Source organism: Drosophila busckii, chromosome 3R (assembly GCF_011750605.1).
Source record: "Drosophila busckii strain San Diego stock center, stock number 13000-0081.31 chromosome 3R, ASM1175060v1, whole genome shotgun sequence".
Classification (NCBI taxonomy): Eukaryota; Metazoa; Arthropoda; class Insecta; order Diptera; family Drosophilidae; genus Drosophila; species Drosophila busckii.
In genome coordinates, this window is record NC_046607.1 from 4,420,472 (window position 1) to 4,436,699 (window position 16,228).

The 16,228-nt window shown below is 42.5% G+C and overlaps 4 protein-coding genes across 4 annotated transcripts; all 4 read right to left on the reverse strand.

The window, feature by feature from the left end:
- Positions 1-1,044: 1,044 nt before the first annotated feature.
- LOC108602981 (CG4367) lies at positions 1,045-1,902 on the reverse strand. The gene is made up of 2 exons (XM_017991367.2): positions 1,713-1,902; positions 1,045-1,657 (listed from the first exon to the last, which is right to left on the reverse strand). The coding sequence occupies exons 1-2, from the start codon at positions 1,890-1,892 to the stop codon at positions 1,115-1,117; spliced, it is 723 nt and encodes a 240-aa protein (XP_017846856.1). The 5' UTR covers positions 1,893-1,902; the 3' UTR covers positions 1,045-1,114.
- Positions 1,903-2,608: 706 nt separating this feature from the next.
- Positions 2,609-3,446, reverse strand: LOC108602982. The gene is made up of 3 exons (XM_017991368.2): positions 3,252-3,446; positions 2,827-3,193; positions 2,609-2,760 (listed from the first exon to the last, which is right to left on the reverse strand). Exons 1-3 carry the CDS (start codon positions 3,417-3,419, stop codon positions 2,624-2,626), a joined length of 672 nt encoding a protein of 223 aa, XP_017846857.2. The 5' UTR covers positions 3,420-3,446; the 3' UTR covers positions 2,609-2,623.
- A 285-nt stretch (positions 3,447-3,731) lies between these two features.
- LOC108602983 (CG4362) lies at positions 3,732-4,550 on the reverse strand. Its single transcript, XM_017991369.1, has 3 exons — positions 4,363-4,550; positions 3,937-4,309; positions 3,732-3,876 (listed from the first exon to the last, which is right to left on the reverse strand). Exons 1-3 carry the CDS (start codon positions 4,522-4,524, stop codon positions 3,743-3,745), a joined length of 669 nt encoding a protein of 222 aa, XP_017846858.1. The 5' UTR covers positions 4,525-4,550; the 3' UTR covers positions 3,732-3,742.
- A 1,032-nt stretch (positions 4,551-5,582) lies between these two features.
- On the reverse strand, positions 5,583-15,492 carry LOC108602978 (TATA-binding protein-associated factor 172). The gene is made up of 7 exons (XM_017991362.2): positions 15,234-15,492; positions 12,062-12,144; positions 11,008-11,993; positions 8,645-10,764; positions 6,550-8,582; positions 6,247-6,487; positions 5,583-6,181 (listed from the first exon to the last, which is right to left on the reverse strand). The coding sequence occupies exons 2-7, from the start codon at positions 12,070-12,072 to the stop codon at positions 5,741-5,743; spliced, it is 5,832 nt and encodes a 1,943-aa protein (XP_017846851.1). The 5' UTR covers positions 12,073-12,144; positions 15,234-15,492; the 3' UTR covers positions 5,583-5,740.
- Positions 15,493-16,228: the final 736 nt, after the last annotated feature.

The window sequence follows — 16,228 nt, forward strand, 5'->3', positions numbered from 1 at the left end:
AGTCAGTTTTTGTTTTTTATCTGCTTTCGTCATTTTTTACAACTTCTGCGCGAGTGGTAAAAGGTTTACGTGCAAGTTGCGAAAGAGTTACGTTAACTCTTCAATATCCTTCGCAGAAGTGTAGCCTTTATTTTTTAACGAACGTTGCGTTTCGCTTTATTGAAATCCCAAAGGTCGCTTTTAACTCATTCGCGAATCATAAAACCCGCAGTTGAGCGGATTGGCAAGAAGAGACGCATTTTGATGATTCGCAGAAAACTTCATTGTGGGCGTTAGCTGTCTGGAATTGCTACAGTCAAGGTTGCAAAGTCAATCCTTTAGCGTAATCCTTTAAATAGTCAAAATAAAGCCCGCCTTTGTAAACACAATTGTGCAGAATTGCTCACTCCTTTGGGTCGTAGCTAAATTCGCACTGCGAATAGGCGTTCTATTGTGTTCTATTAGCCGGACACGGTACCTGCCTCGCTCATAAAATTATCCTTTCGCCCACAACCGACCGAACCGAGCAAGCACTGGGATCGTCTACCGGGCGAAGGAGTTACAAAGTCATAAAAACAAAACACCTTTGTCTGGCATTGTCGGTTGGCGAATTATCCTTTCTGCACCGCTGCCGTATTCTTAATCCGCATGTTTACAGTCGAGCCCGCCCACAAGTATTCGCAAATGACTGCAGGCATGGCACTCTTAACTGGAAAGGGATTAAATTGCATTATCCTTATGTTAAAGATAAACACAAGAAGCGCTTATACAAAATTTTTCATTTGCTCTAGCTATTAAAGTGAAGTTTCGTATTTAAATACGAATGACACGGCTTCGACACGGCTTATCTGCACTAATTTTTATGCATTTTTTTATAAGTATGTATTAGCAAAAGCGACTGTGACTAAAAATGTTACGCATGCCAATCATTCCATTAAGCAAAGATTGAATATAAGACCAACTAGCCCTGTTGTTTATTCGAGACACAAACCTAATCGTCTTAAAAATATCCCTTGGTTTTTGCGCTAGCTTCAAGCTGAAACTATGCAAGCAAAGAATAACACGTAGATTTTTTGTTTGATATATTTTTTGTTATTGAGATTAATATTTTCTTATATTATTTAAGACTATAGGATTAAACAACCTTTTCTGGAACTTCCACTGGCAGCTCGACAGCCATTTGCTTTGCTGGCTCCAACATACCACGCAGTGAATGCACAATGCTAATGTCAGCGCAGCTTCTGAAAGTCTCCTGAGCACCGCAGCCGAGAGCCCCGTTGCCATTCTCACAAATGCCCCAGTTATTGCCAGCCGTGTATGTCCAACGTAGCACACAATGCTTGCAACTGACTCCCTTGGGAAACTGCACAATAGCCTCAATGTTTCCAGTTGTGCTGCCAATATAAAGCCTTTTGTTGCCATCAATGAACTCCAGCTGATACTTAGCAAAGCAGTCATCTGACTCGCCGTTAAACTCGTCCAAGTTGCACAGATCCATGCTAAAGTAGCCCAAATGATTGGCCGTAATTCGCACATTTAAGGCTGTTAAAGTAGAGCTATAGTAGCTCTTGACAATAACTCCCTGTCCATATTTGCCACCCAGCTCATTGGCTCTGGGCAAGGCATCGCTGTAGTCATCACCACACAAGCCACACTTGTTGCCGTTCTGAGTTTGTTTCTGCAAAAGAATTGCATAAAAATCGGGCATAATATTAAAAGTTATTGCCACTTACCCAGAATCCACCACAGTACAAGGCATTGTCATCATAGTTCTTGGGCGCTGAATCGTCGTAACGCCAGCGTGAAGAGCGACCCGGCGGATCCAACATCATGCCATGGCCATGTGTCTGCTGCAACAGGCAGCTTATTAACAATACCACTAAGATAATACTGCTCTGCTTAAAGTAATTCATATTGTTTGGCACTTTCTTTTTAACTGTGCTAACTCAACGCAGTTTCAAGTCTTATATAGTGCCACATTGTGGCTCTTATCTTTAACATCTAATAAGAATTACTGATTTTATTCGGCGTTATGATTATTACGCTATTTGTCTATATAAAATTATAGAGTGCTTATCGGACTAGTCTACAACATTTTTTATAGAACACAAAATTTTGAAGAATCGTATTATCTGGGCAAAGAACCCACACTTTGTTTTTTTATTGCGCATAACAACCATGACAAATACATAACTTATTTAGTTCAAACGTTTCAAAATTTGTGCGACGTATTTGGCAATATTGACTCATTCAAAATATGGTTTTCAATAGGCTGATAGTATGATTAGATATGCAGTATAAACCAACCTTGGATACACACATTATGGTTTGTTTACTGAACTTTCGATGTCAATTGATTTAAACCACGTAATTGGTTCAAGGCTTAAACTTTCATTTTCATTACTGATAATATGTAAGAACTTATATGAGGATATTTGAAACTATTAAGTGCTGCGATAAATGTTATTAAATCTAGAGCTATAAACATAAGGGCGGGATTTTATAAAGCATAATAATTATTATGGCTCTAGCCAGCTTCTGTAATAAATACGCTAGTGCAGAAAATAATAATTATGGTAATTTAAGTTTTATTTTTATTGCAAAGGTACTAAGCATATAAATTGTGTTTTAATTATTTATTTGTTTAAGCTTCAGCAGCTTCTTGGACTTCCACAGGCAACTCAGCTTGAACAGAGTTATCAATAACACTTCGAGCAGATCCCAATATGCTAATATCCGCACAGTTCTTAAAGGTCTCCTGATCAGCGCCCCAGTTGTTACCTGAAGTTTACAGCAATAGTAAAAGTTAAATTTCAAAGACATAGACTAAAAGTATTTTACACTCACCCGCCGTATAGGTCCAACGTAATACACAATGCTTGCAGACTAATCCCTCAGTCAACTTTATAGCTACGGGTATTTCGCCTCTTCTCTCTCCAATTTCATATTTGTTGCTGCCATTGAGAAACTCTAAGGGATTCTTTTGGAAGCATTCTTCAGACTCGCTGCCAAATTCATCCAAGTTGCAGAGCTCAAATTTAAAGTATCCCAGATGATTTACGGTAATGAGCACATTAACGTAGACAAAGCCGGAGGCATAGTAGCTTCGCACAATCTTACCCTGACCATACGTGCCACCAAGTTCATTGGGTCTGGGCACGCTCATGCTGTAGTCATCGCCGCACAAGCCGCAAGCTTTATTCTCCACAAGTTTCTGCAAGCCGCCACAGCTTGATAAGCAAATGAATATAATAGAGCGCAAATAATATTACCCAAAGTCCACCACAATAAAGTGCATTGTCGTCATAGTTCGTAGGTGCGGAAGAATCGTCACGCCAGCGCGATGAACGACCCGCTGGATTCAGCATCATGCCATGGCCATTTGTCTGCTGCAGCACGCCAAACGCAATTAGCAACAATATTGGGCAGTAGTATTTCATGTTCTTTGCTGGCTTTTGAATTAATGGACTATGCATTGCATTGTTTTTGCCTTATATACCCCCAAATATTGGGTTGGCAACTGCAATTTAGTCTTCCCCATAAAATCATTCAAAGCTTATCAAGGCTTTTGTCTCTGTGCTAACAACAACATTTTTTGGGTGTAAACAGAGATTAGATTTATGGATATTATATAGGCTGTAGACACACAGATATATAACATATGTACGTAAATGGCAGCACAACATCTAATATATAAAAGTTCTTAGCTAAACATACATTCTGTTTATATAATTTAAATCTTTGGATTTTTATCTTGGCTGCATTAGGCTGATCTTCCAGGCTCTCTCCATATATTGTCTGCATTGTAAATGCTAACATCAGCGCAGTTTTTAAAAGTCTCTTGAGGACCACAGCCCAAGGCGCCGATGCCATTGTCGCATATGCCCCAGTTGTTCGCTTTTGTTAAAAACAATTTCAATTCAATTCTGTACGTATAGTATGTGAAATTCAACTTACCTCCAACATATGTCCAACGCAGTACACAATGCTTGCAGATAAGCCCCTTGGGCAGCAATACCAACACATCAAATTCTCCAGTTAAAGTGCCAATTTCCAATTTGTTGTTGCCGTCGGCAAAGAGCAAACGATTCTGACTGAAGCATGCCTCGGTCTCAGCGCCAAAGGCATCCAAGTTGCATAGCTGAAACTCAAAGTGCCCTAAATGGTTTGTGGTAATCTTAATTCTTACACTTATAGTATTAGCAGTGGCATAAAACTGGCTGATAATACCAACACCACCGAATTGACCACCAATCTCATTAGGACGTGGTGGTGTCAGCGCAAAATTGTCACCACACAAGCCACAGCGGCCACCTTGCCTGATCTGCGTCTATTTAATTTCAACGTTTTAGAAGTATTTTATATTTTTCATATACAACTTACATATAAACCACCACAGAAGAGTTCATTATCGTTCCAATTGTGCGGCGCAGTCGCATCAAAGCGCCAGCGCGAGGAACGACTAGGAGGATCCAACATCATGCCATGACCCCAAATTTCTGCCATTAACAGTAAAAGGCATGTTAGAGCAAGCGGATATCTCATGCTGTCACCAGTTTCACTTTCACTGGGGTCAATGCTCAGCCTGAACAGGCTTTATATGCCGAAATGCAAGTCAATGGACAGCATTATCTCTACTACGATATCGACTGGAGAGCTTTATAAAGGCTCTTCAACTGTCATGTTATCAATGCATGTTATCAATTCTCAAAGGCAATATATGCAACCAACATGATGTTATTACAAATATTATACATACAGTGGACGCTCACAAATTATTGTTTATTCGTACGTCTATTTTCTTAACTCTATTTGTTCCTCCAGTTCGCTGCTGTCTGCAAATGAGAAAATACTTACCTTACTTTCCTGTCTGTCCACCATACTTACCTATGCCAGATGATCCATTGTTAATTTTTACCCAATTCAATTTGAACTGATATATTAAACTTGAACTTTGTTCTTTGCTGAATTCAATTTTTATTGAGTTTATTTATATTTTAATTAATAATTAATAAAATACCAAAAGAATAAACAGGCAGGATTTGTTTTCGTGCCTCATGCCCATGTTTTTTAGCCATAACTTGAACATTACTCATCCGATATTTTAATTTTCCTGCGCTATGGCCAACAAAGTTGGTACATCACATTTTTATTAGCAGTTTAAGCAATGCGTATTCTTTGGCATTTTTGCGAAAATATCGTAAATTTTAAACCTTTTAAATTTGAATGCATTTCGCTGAGATACACATCAAAATGTAATATTTCACAAAAATTTGTCGTGTTTATTTACTCTTTTGTTCATAACTTCGTTCAAAAACATTTTAAAACAGGCATGCTTACACTCATTTGAATTGTGTTTGCCACGCCCATATTAAATGGTACAGTTAAATCGGGTGTTTTCGCTGACTTCTAGCCCTTTTTAAATTAATAAAAATGCATTCAAAGGCAAAAGCAATAATCTTTAATTTAAATTTGAAAAATAACTAAAAATTCAATTTTAATTAGGAAAAACTAATCCCCCAAATGAAATAGAAACATGACAATGAGGTAAAGTAAACCACTACACATTGATATTCTTTTAAATGATTTTTATTTAGAATTTCAACATCTTCATCTGTATTTTGCAAAAGGAACATCATATAAAATAATTCAAATCCGTGCTTATAAAATTTAAACTGATAACTTGATGCGTGTGTTTAATTTGTGTAATGATGGTAAGCGAAGGCGCCAAGTCTTAAAAATTGGAAATAGTTGGCTGGCTTTACTTCTTCAGAGCCTGCACAAAGTTGCCGAGATCGTATTCCTCCTCGTACTGATGCTCAGACCAAAGTTCCGGCAAGTTTTCAATAATCGCATTCATGGACATTCCACTACTCCCGGCCGCTGTAGCAGCAGCTGCACCGCTATTCCCAGCCTGTGATTTGCCATTGAACAGATCAAAGATTTGCGATGTGCCCATGGTCTGTAGCGAAGCGTTCTCAGCGCTCACAACCGTATTGGCAGTATTTATTTTGAACTTTTGCAGTCCCATTATCTTCTCCTCAAGCGAGTTGCGTGTAATCAGGCGATAAACATTCACAACCTTCTTTTGCCCAATGCGATGCGCACGATCCATGGCCTGCAGATCCTTCATTGGATTCCAGTCGTGCTCCACAAAAATAACCGTATCGGCGCCAGTTAAATTTAGACCCAGGCCACCAACCTATGTAAAAGAGTAAAGAGTTAAAAAAACAGAAATTGGTTGCAAGTTCAAAGCTTTACACTCACCAGTGTGGTTAACAGCAACACATCAATACTGGGATCACTGTTGAAGTTGTTGACAATATCCTGACGCATAGAGGCGGGCACGCTGCCATCCAAGCGTAGATATGTCACACTGGGCAAATGCTTGCGCAGCAGATCATGCTCCACAATGTCCAACATGGCCTTCAGCTGGCAAAAGATGAGCGCGCGATGCTGACTAACCGACTCCGTCTGCATGCCAATGCCGCAATCCAGCAACAGTTGTCTGCAAGCAAGAATTAAATCATTTATAGTTTATGTTTAAAAGAAATGAGCTTTGCAACTTACTTTAATGCAGGCAGCTTGGCAGAGTGCTCAATGTCATCTAAGCTGGTGTTGTTAATCGCCAGCTGCGCGGCCACATTGCTGAGATCATCGCCAGCTTGACGCAGCACCAGCTTTGGATGATTGCAAACATTTTGCAGATAGCGCAGTGCTTGAAAGATGTGCGTCTTGCCACTGAGATTCTCCCCGTCATCCAACTTATCCAAACAGTCTTTCAGATGTTTATTGCTAAAGTCTTCATAAAGTCGCTGCTGCAGCGGACTAAGCTCGCAGAGCAGATCCTGCGTAATCTTTGGCGGCAGATCAGTGAGAACATCCTCCTTAACGCGTCGCAGCAGGAAGGGCAGCACCTGGCGATGCAGCGCTTCCATGGCGAGCACGCCAGCCTCCTGCTCCTTGGGTGAGCTCTTGGCATCCCGCGAAGCCAAAATGGGACGCGAATAGCGTTGTATGAACTGCTTCTCAGTGCCCAGAAATCCGGGCATTAGAAAATCAAACAGCGACCACAGCTCCAGCACATTGTTCTGTATGGGTGTGCCGGATAGAATCAGACGATGATTGGCCTTAAGCTGTTTGATGGCCTTGGAGCTTTTGGTTTTGCCATTCTTAATAATGTGTCCCTCGTCCAGCACACAGTAGTTGAAGTGTATGCCGCTAAAGAAATCAATATCCTTGCGTATGGTGTCGTAGGAGGCGACGACCAAATTGCAGCTGGTGCCAATTTGACTGCGCAACTTCTCGCGTCCCACGGGGAAGCCAAAGTAGTGCAACGGACGCAGCACTGGCGACTGCGCCAGAAACTTCTCCACCTCATAGACCCAGTGGCCCGTGAGCGTAGGCGGACAGATGACCAGACTGGGCAGTGGTGCTAGCTGCGCCTCGCGACGCTGCACGTGATCGCCTGCTAGTATGCAAATGGTCTGCAGCGTCTTGCCCAGACCCATGTCATCGCAGAGTATGCCGTGCAGATTGTATTTGTTGAGAAACCAAAGCCAATTGATTCCCGCCTGCTGATAGCCACGCAGCTCGACGCTGAGCTCAACAGGCACGCGATAATCCGGTATGGTCTTGGGCTTGAACAAATAATCCAGAAACTCGCGATCCTTCGTCTTGCGCTGCTGCAGCGCATCATCCTTCACTTGTGCACTACTATCCAGCGGCATCAGCTGTATGAGCGTGGCAAACGAGTGCGTGGCCAGCAAGCGCACAGACTCATCCGTATCGCTCATAGCGCCCAGCAGCGGCACCACCAGCAGCACTATATATGGCACAATGCGTATTTGCAAGCGATTCACCACACGCTCTATTGTTTCCACAGCGCCTTGGCGTTCAATGGGTCGCTCCACCTTCAGCAGCAGTCCTAGCAGCTGCTGCACCACAAACTCCATGGTGCGGCAGGCATCCAGCTCGGCAAGCGCAGCAATGCAGCGCGCTGCCATATGCCGCAACGCTTTCAACGGGTGCCGCACTATAAAGCCCAACTGTGGCAGCAAGCTGAACAGCTGTGCATGCAACTCGGCATGCAAATGTGGCGCCGCCGTCTCAATTAGCTGCAGCGAGCCAATCAATTCGTTGCAGGCATTTAGCTCTGGCAGCGTGCTGGCCAGTGTCTGCTCATCTGTGTTGGCCACAAACTGCTGCAGCTTGCCGAAGAGCAGCTGCTCAAAGATTGGCACCTTCTCCACAATGCGCGCGCCAAAGCTGCTGCAGAGCTTGGCTATGGCACAGGCGGAGCCCAGACGTTGCGTGCGACAATGACGCGCCTCCGTTTCCTTGGCCTGCTGCACGCTCAGCTCGAGGCTGGCAGCAACGGCTGTGGCTGCAGCCAATACTTCGCTAGCTGGCGGTCGACCTGGACCACGAGTAGGTGTGGGGTGTGCTAAAGCTGATGCGCTGGCCTTGGCATTGACGCTGCTGCTGTTGCTGTGGTTGCTGCTGACGGCCTGTTGCTGCTGCGATAGCGTCAGGATACCAAAGTAGACGCAGCTTTCGTTGGCACTGGGCCGCGTCTGCTGCAGCGTCTGGAGCGGCATTAGCTGCAAGCAAAGCAATGAGTGTTAATAATACATAATTTATTTTAATTTCATTTAACACTCACCAGTTTGGGCGTATATTCGGCATCGCTGCGCAGCAGCGTGCACAGATTGTTGAGAATTTTGCTATTGGGACTAGGATTTCTATCACAAACTTGATCCATAAGATGCACCAGAAAGTCAGCAGACAGCTGTTGCAGCAGCAGGCACTGCTCACGCTTAATGGACTCCATGAGCGGCTTCACCACTGGATTCAGCTTCTCCGGCAGGCAGTGCAGCGCACAGATGGCGCCTGCCAAGGCTGCCTGGGCGCTCACATGGTAGGCGCTTTGTTCACTGGTTGTCTGTTGGTGTGCAGCCTGCAGACTGCGACGACGCTCGAGCAGCATTTCTAGTAGCTTGGGCTTCAGACCGTATTGACATAGATTCTCGCTGAGCGTGGTAGCCACAGCTTCGATTTGGTCAAGCGTTAAAATCTTGGCATTGTTGAAGTCACTAATCGGTATACGATTCTGCTTGAGCGTGGCCATGAAATCCTGTGCCTCCTGCAGCAGGCGCGTCATGGAGATGACCACCTCGTCGTAGTACAAATACTCGGCAACGCACAAATGCAGCTTCTCCTGCAAATTGGGCGGCCCTGGACGCACTGGCTCATTGTCCAGCGCCCAACAGGCAATTATCAAGCCACAGACAATGCGCTGCACGGCAGAACGCGAGTTCAGATGACCCAACAGCACCTTGGTATAGCAATCGGTGGGACTTTCCATTTGTGCGGTGTAGGTGACACCCGGCGCCGGCTGCACCAGATAGTGGGACAGTGCGCCCAAAGCACGCGACGCTGTTATGCGTGCGCGTATAAAATTCAACTCACGCAACTCCTGCGGCGTCGCCTCGCTGCCGCCCAGATACAACTTTTGTGTGGCATTGCTATGCGCCAAAGCCACTCCGCCCAGATCGTCTCCGACGCGTGGCAAGCGACGACGCGGCGTTGTTGCCGCTGCTGCTGCATCGCCAGCAACACCGGCCCGTATGAGCACGCTCGGATCAAAGGCCAGACGTGGTGGCTGCATGGCCAGACATATCCAGGATGAAACATACGGGCAGGCAGCATGCAGCAGCGCACCCAGATCTGCGTGCTGTATAAGATTGGACCAGACCTGTTGGCCCAATGCCTGTATATCTGCTTGTGGCTCGACCAGCAGACGCTGATAGATGTGACGCAGGGCCTGCTGTAGCAGCTGCCAGCTCCATTCTACGACGCCGAAGTTTAGCTTCAGCTCTCGCTGCTGCTCCGCCTCCTCCTCTTCTTTGTTAGGCTCGCGTTTAATCTCAACATTGCTGGTTAGCGTTAGCAGCGTCTTCAGCGTCGAACGTCGCACTGAGCTGGTGCTGTGCGAGAGAAATGGAAAGAGACGTGGCACCAGCGTGCCCATAGGCTCCATTTGTATCCAAGACGCAGCTTGAGGCAGACTGAGTATAGCCGCCAGCAAGCCCATAAAACTATTGCAAGCCGATGTAAGCTCATCCTGATCCAGCAGCAAATCCCACAGCATTTTAACAATTGCCGACACTTGCGTGGGATTCAACAGCTTGGGCAGCCACATGGCAACGGGTATTAAGGTAGCAGCTGCCACTGCGCCCACATCGTCCACTGCATCCAGCAGGCCCGACAGTATATCCGTTATGGCATTGGGCAAGTAAATGGGCAGCAGCTCCACGCGCACCACAAACACATACTTCAAGCCCAGTAGACCGCCATGACGCACCTCCCACTCATTCTTATGGCGTATCAGCTGCAGCAATATGTCCACAATACGCTGAACTTTGCCCTCATCAATGGACTTGACCAGTGTGCCCAAGACCTGCGCACATGTTTCACGCACTGGCGCCACCACTTGGTCGGAAATGAAGTCCCCGAAGCGATCCAGACAAAGCACGCAAAGCAAACGTATCGCCGCATCCTCCAGCCAGCGACTGTGCGCCTCATGCATTTGCTCCGGCGTCTGCTGTGCACACTTGCCCGCACTCTGGCCATGCTGATTGATGAGCTCACGCAATGCTGTTGCTGCCCCATGACGCACCTCCCACTTGGCATGGAAGAGATCAATGAACAAGCGTGCGCAGAAATTCTCCAGCGGCCAAGAGACAGCATCAATCCAAGTGCCGGTGGCATCTGGCACAGCGGCTACAAAAAAGCAAACATAATAAAATGTTGATTATTTAATTAAATTGGCAACAGGCAATTGGGGCACAAATTTAATTAACTTTAAGTTGACGCACAATGTACAAAGGAATTTAAAAAAAGAAACTGAGTTCAGATAGACTATTTGCAAGCTAAGCAAGAGGTCGGCATTCATAGGCCAAGCTATATATACATATATAAATACAATGTGCGTCATTGAATCATTTGTATCTTACGCCTACGCACCGTTTAAGCTGTAGAAAATCTCATGTCTGTCAATGGCTTTGAGCTTCTTTTTCTCTGGCTCATCACTGGCGTTGACAACACTGCCAGCGCCAGTGCCAGCGCCAGCGCCATTGCCGTTGTTGTTGGTGTTGCTGCTGCTGCTGCAGCTGCTGTTACTGCCACTGCCGCTGCCTGCTGTTGAGTTGCGTCGACTGCAGGTGGGTGTAACTGAGACAGCCGCAACTGAGACTGTGGCGCTGCTGCCTTGACGTGCCTTACGCTTAGCTCGATTCATTTCGCGGCAGCTTAAGCGCTGACCAGCTGCTGTTGAGCCGCTACCATTAAGCGACTTTAAATTCAAAATATGCTCCACCGGCAGTTTCTCAGCATTGACGTTATAGCTGCTGCCGCTGCGCGCCAAGGCGACATCATCATCGGTAATCATGTCAGTTAGATTGACGCCCAGCTTGGCGGCTGCCGTCAGTCCCAGCTTATCATTGAGCATGGCGCGCTGACGACTTAGGCGCGTCGCAACGCTTTGATCCTCAGCGCCGCCAGCGCTAGCTGGCTGCTCCTCCTGCACATCGAACTCATTGCCCTCGGAGCCAATGAGACGTGCGCCCTTTTGCAGTATTTGTTGCAAATCGAACTCATCAAAGCTAAGCAAACGTTCGCTAGTTGTGGCTGTGGTTGTGTTAGAGGAAGCATTGGACTGGCAGCTGTCCTCCTCATTGGCATCGCTGGCATTGCGCTCTGTTTTGATCAGCTTTGACTGCAGCTGTAGCTCTGGCTGCCAGCTGGGCACCTGCTTAAGTATGGCCTCGACGGTTTGTGCTGCCGCAATGCGTGTCTCCCAGTTGTTGCTATGCAAATAGCCAACCAGGCGATTGAGCAGCGCGTGCAACTCATGTGGATAAAGTTTTTGCACTTCGCCAATTTGCTTGGCTGCCGCTTGACGCGTGGCGGCCGTTGAGCCCGACTCGAGCAATATGAAAAGGCGATCAAGTCTGCGCGACGAGAAAGCATAGAATTAATATTAATAAATCAAATAGAATTTTATATATAAACTGCTTACCGGGAAGTCATTCTGGTGTATAGTATTTGACTCTACGTTCCTTGACTCTGTTTATTGTTTACTAATTACTAAGCGTAAATAATCTGCAAAAAGAAATGAATTTATGTTTTATCATTAAACGAAAATATATGTATGTATTTCTAACTTTGAAATATCTTTTGCGTTGCTCAAATTCTTTGTTAACTCGTCGCATTAATGACCGCGATAAGAAAGTCTTATTTTTAGCTTGATAACTGACTGAACGACATTTGCTTTTTGAATTTTCATTTAAGGAAGTTTAGTATACAAACAGCAAATTTTAATTGATGACCTACATCCGAGCTGAGCTGTCCGAACTGCAGATTAACCCTTCAATAAATCAAAAGTGCGCAGATGTATCTCTATCCCTCTCCTCTCTATCTATGTGTCTCTTTCGCATGCTCATTGCTTTTTCGATTAATTCATTTTCCATGAGGAAGCTTAAAAGCTACTATAATATATCAACCTTGAATTTAAATCAAATAGTATGTGTTGTGTGTCTTGTTTGAAACGTTTTTTTTTTTGTAGCAAGCCGTATTTATTTATTTATTTATGAAGTAAATCGTTCTTTTTTATATTGATTTGAATTTTGGCAAAACGTTTGTCACAGTTGTTTTTGTTTTTGCGCTCGCAAGTGAAACTAAAGCACAAAACAAAAGTTCAAAAATGCTAAACAAACTGTCTATAAATAGTTTACAGCAATTTTATTTTAGGGGCGTGTTAGCTAAACTGCATTGATAATTATTGTGTTATTAATGTGCTATAGATAGTACGATAAGCTTATAAACTTTATTAAAACTAAAACTAGCTGACTCATGTATTGCGCATTCATGGTTTTTAAAATGTTAATCTAAATAAAAACGTGTCAATTTACTGATTAATAAATTGCATTCTTTAAGCAGACTTAACGTCAAAGCTATGACGTCATAAAATGGAATTGTCATAGCGAAGATTAAAGAATATCTTTGTACATAGTCACAATATAAACATATTTTTGTTGAATAAAACAATAAGCAGTGGATAAGTCAAGTTAGTTCTAAATGAAAACCGTTTCGAGTTCATTGAACCTAAGAATTTAATTAAAAAATACATATTTAACATGCCAATTGACCATGACAAATGCCAATAATATTATAGCAATAATAAAAACCAATAAATGAACAAAAGTTATTGTTAACCAACATAGTAATAATGAGGCACATTTATATGACAATCATAGCTAACAATCATGTATTGGCTTAGGCCATTTATGTACATCATATAACAAACGATTAAACGTTTACTAAGTATATATAAACAACTGCACTTCGCTGTGCTGGAGACCTTTTATTTGCGTGTGGGCGTATTTTACAAATTAAAAGACCATTAAATGTTTAAATGAGGACTGAAATCAACTTTAGTTTTTGCATATTTATCAGAACATAACATTGTTTCACAACAATCACGCAACTCTATTGATTTTGTTTATATAGTCGTTAGCTTCACATATTGAGAGCATTAACGCGTTATCAGTAAAAACAAACACACACACATCACAAAAGCAAAGTTTATATATAGTATACATGTGTATAATATACACATATGCGTATACACTGTTATATGTACATCGGTTTGTTTAATGAACTGTTTCAAATATAGTTCCAAGTGACCAATTGGCATGGCCCACGTTTACATATTGTAAACTTTAATTGAAAGCCTTGCTCTTTCTTAATTTATGAATCATTTTGTATGCCATATCAAAACGTAATAGATTTAGAACGTTATCTAAATCCTATAAAACGTATCAATACTTTTAAATGATTCCTATTTTCTAGCTAAACGTAAAATATTCTTACAAATTTAATACTAGGTGAGCACAAACGTATCTGTTTGAAATTTAAAATGAATATTTATGTATGCCAACAAAATTTGTTAAATATTTAAACAGCTGCTATGGCATACCTCATTGCATATTTACAAATACAAATGTACGTGCATACCCATAAATAATATCCCTTTTGATCTGATCTTTATGCACTGCCAAAAAAAAAAAGAAGATGATGTGCAAAACGTGTTTTTGATATTTAAAAGTTGGCCAACAACTGCAAACAGGTTTGTTTCAAGATCATTGCCAAATGCTAAGTAAAATTATGCTCTAACTAAAAATGTTTTAGCAAACATATATACATGTATTTTTTATTATCAAATGTATATAAAGTTTAAACGAGTAGAAACAACTTGCTAAAGGCTTGCTCGTTAACAAGAGATTATATTGCCACTTTATTGCTATAAAAGAAAAATTGCCATAAATCAATTAGAAATACAAGCCAAGTTGTATTTAAACGTACATGTGTATTTACTAAATGTGTGTGAGTTATGTACAGTAAATCGTGGAGAGAGAGAGAGAGATAGAGATAAAGCGCTCGCGAGAAACACCTAACAGTCCATGATGTCGATTACGGTAACAAGTCATAAGTGCCGTTTGCTTTTGCTGCGTTGCCGCAAATGTGGACAACGTATTCAAACTAGGCAAGAGAATAAGAGAGGTAGAGAGAAGAGAGCAAGAGAGACTTTTGACTACGACAGCGACTAGCACCTGAGCCTACAAAATACAAATTTTTGCTCACAATCAACAATACAGCTATAAGCTGTAATTTCGTCAATTGGAGCTCATTGGGCCACCCAAAAAGTAAATGAATTTGTGAATGAACGAATAGGCGGGCGGCAACAAATCCGACATAAAAAGCGCTATGCGAAAACAAAATGAAACTGTATCGAGCAATCGTTGATACTAAAAATACAATGACGGGGGCATTTCGTATTAGTTTAAGAGCTACTAGGAATTAAAAACAAAAACTTCACAAGCAGCAATTGCTGCTCTTGGGTAATGATAGGGGGGAAAACGCAAAGCTAAATTTGTATATGTATGCATGTGTGTACGTCTTATCACTGCAGAGCGTAGCCTCTGCTAACCTCAAATCACGCAGCGCGCGCATACATTGAAAGTTGCAACGGAAATAAGACGCGTCGACAACGCGCTAAGGAAAGCAGCGACTGTTCAGTCGACAAAGATAAGCTAATCCATACTAATGTAATTAGTTAAAACATACATATGTTTATACAGTATATACACAGTCACACAAACACATGTGTAAACACCAAACGTGGAACTTACCTTTGGCAAACGTTGCGTTTCGGTCGGTGTGCTGTCGCTTCATAGCTATGGCGGCGTTGACTCTGACGTTGACGTCAACTGCGACTGCGGCTGCAGCTGAGCTGCGCTACGAGTGCGCTTTTGTCACTTTAATTTATGCCCGTTTTATTAAACTAATGCATTTTGCTCACTTTTCACGTACACTATATGACGTATTTCAAACAAATTTATATTCTATTTGTTTTTATAAACTGTACACTGTTCACTTTTGCTTGTATGTATGTGTTGATCTCTGCCGCAGCGCTGCTCTGCTACGCGTTCACTTTTTTTATTTTATTTTATTTTATTCACTCGCTCGCGTAACCAATTCGTTTCATTGATTATTTACACCTATACACCGGTTTTGAAGAAGGTGCAACCAATTTGGTTTGGAGTCGCAAGTGTCGGTTGGTCACAATAGTCAATGTTTTAATTTAACATTAGGCTTCACACAGACACAAATGCACTCTGTACGCTCAATATTCTCAAATTTTTGGATATTTATATTACCAGGGAAAGCCATGTTCGCACTGTTCAAGTCACATTTATACTGTACGGTGCTCACTTCGAACACGAAATAAAATACAAATAGAGTTGCCATCGATCTGAAGCTGATATTTTCAGACCAAAAGTATAATTCAATTAATTGTGAATTGTAGCTTGTAATGTAGTCATTTAGTTTCCTATTAATATGCATTGTGCAAAAATCTTCAAGGCAATATGATTAGTTTAGTTTTTAATCAGAATATTCGTTTAGATAACATTTAGAATGAATGGCAACTCAGTTTTGTTATTGGGATGGGGCGACTTTTTGCGAACTAGTTTGCGTATATCAAACCAAACTACTCAATATTCGTTACACAATTTAATCGAATAAATAAATGGGAAACTATTACAATTAATCAGCAAGCATTTTAAGCGGATATTCTCAATACTCTAGTTCTATAAGCATTAAGAGCTAGTTCCATTATTGTTAG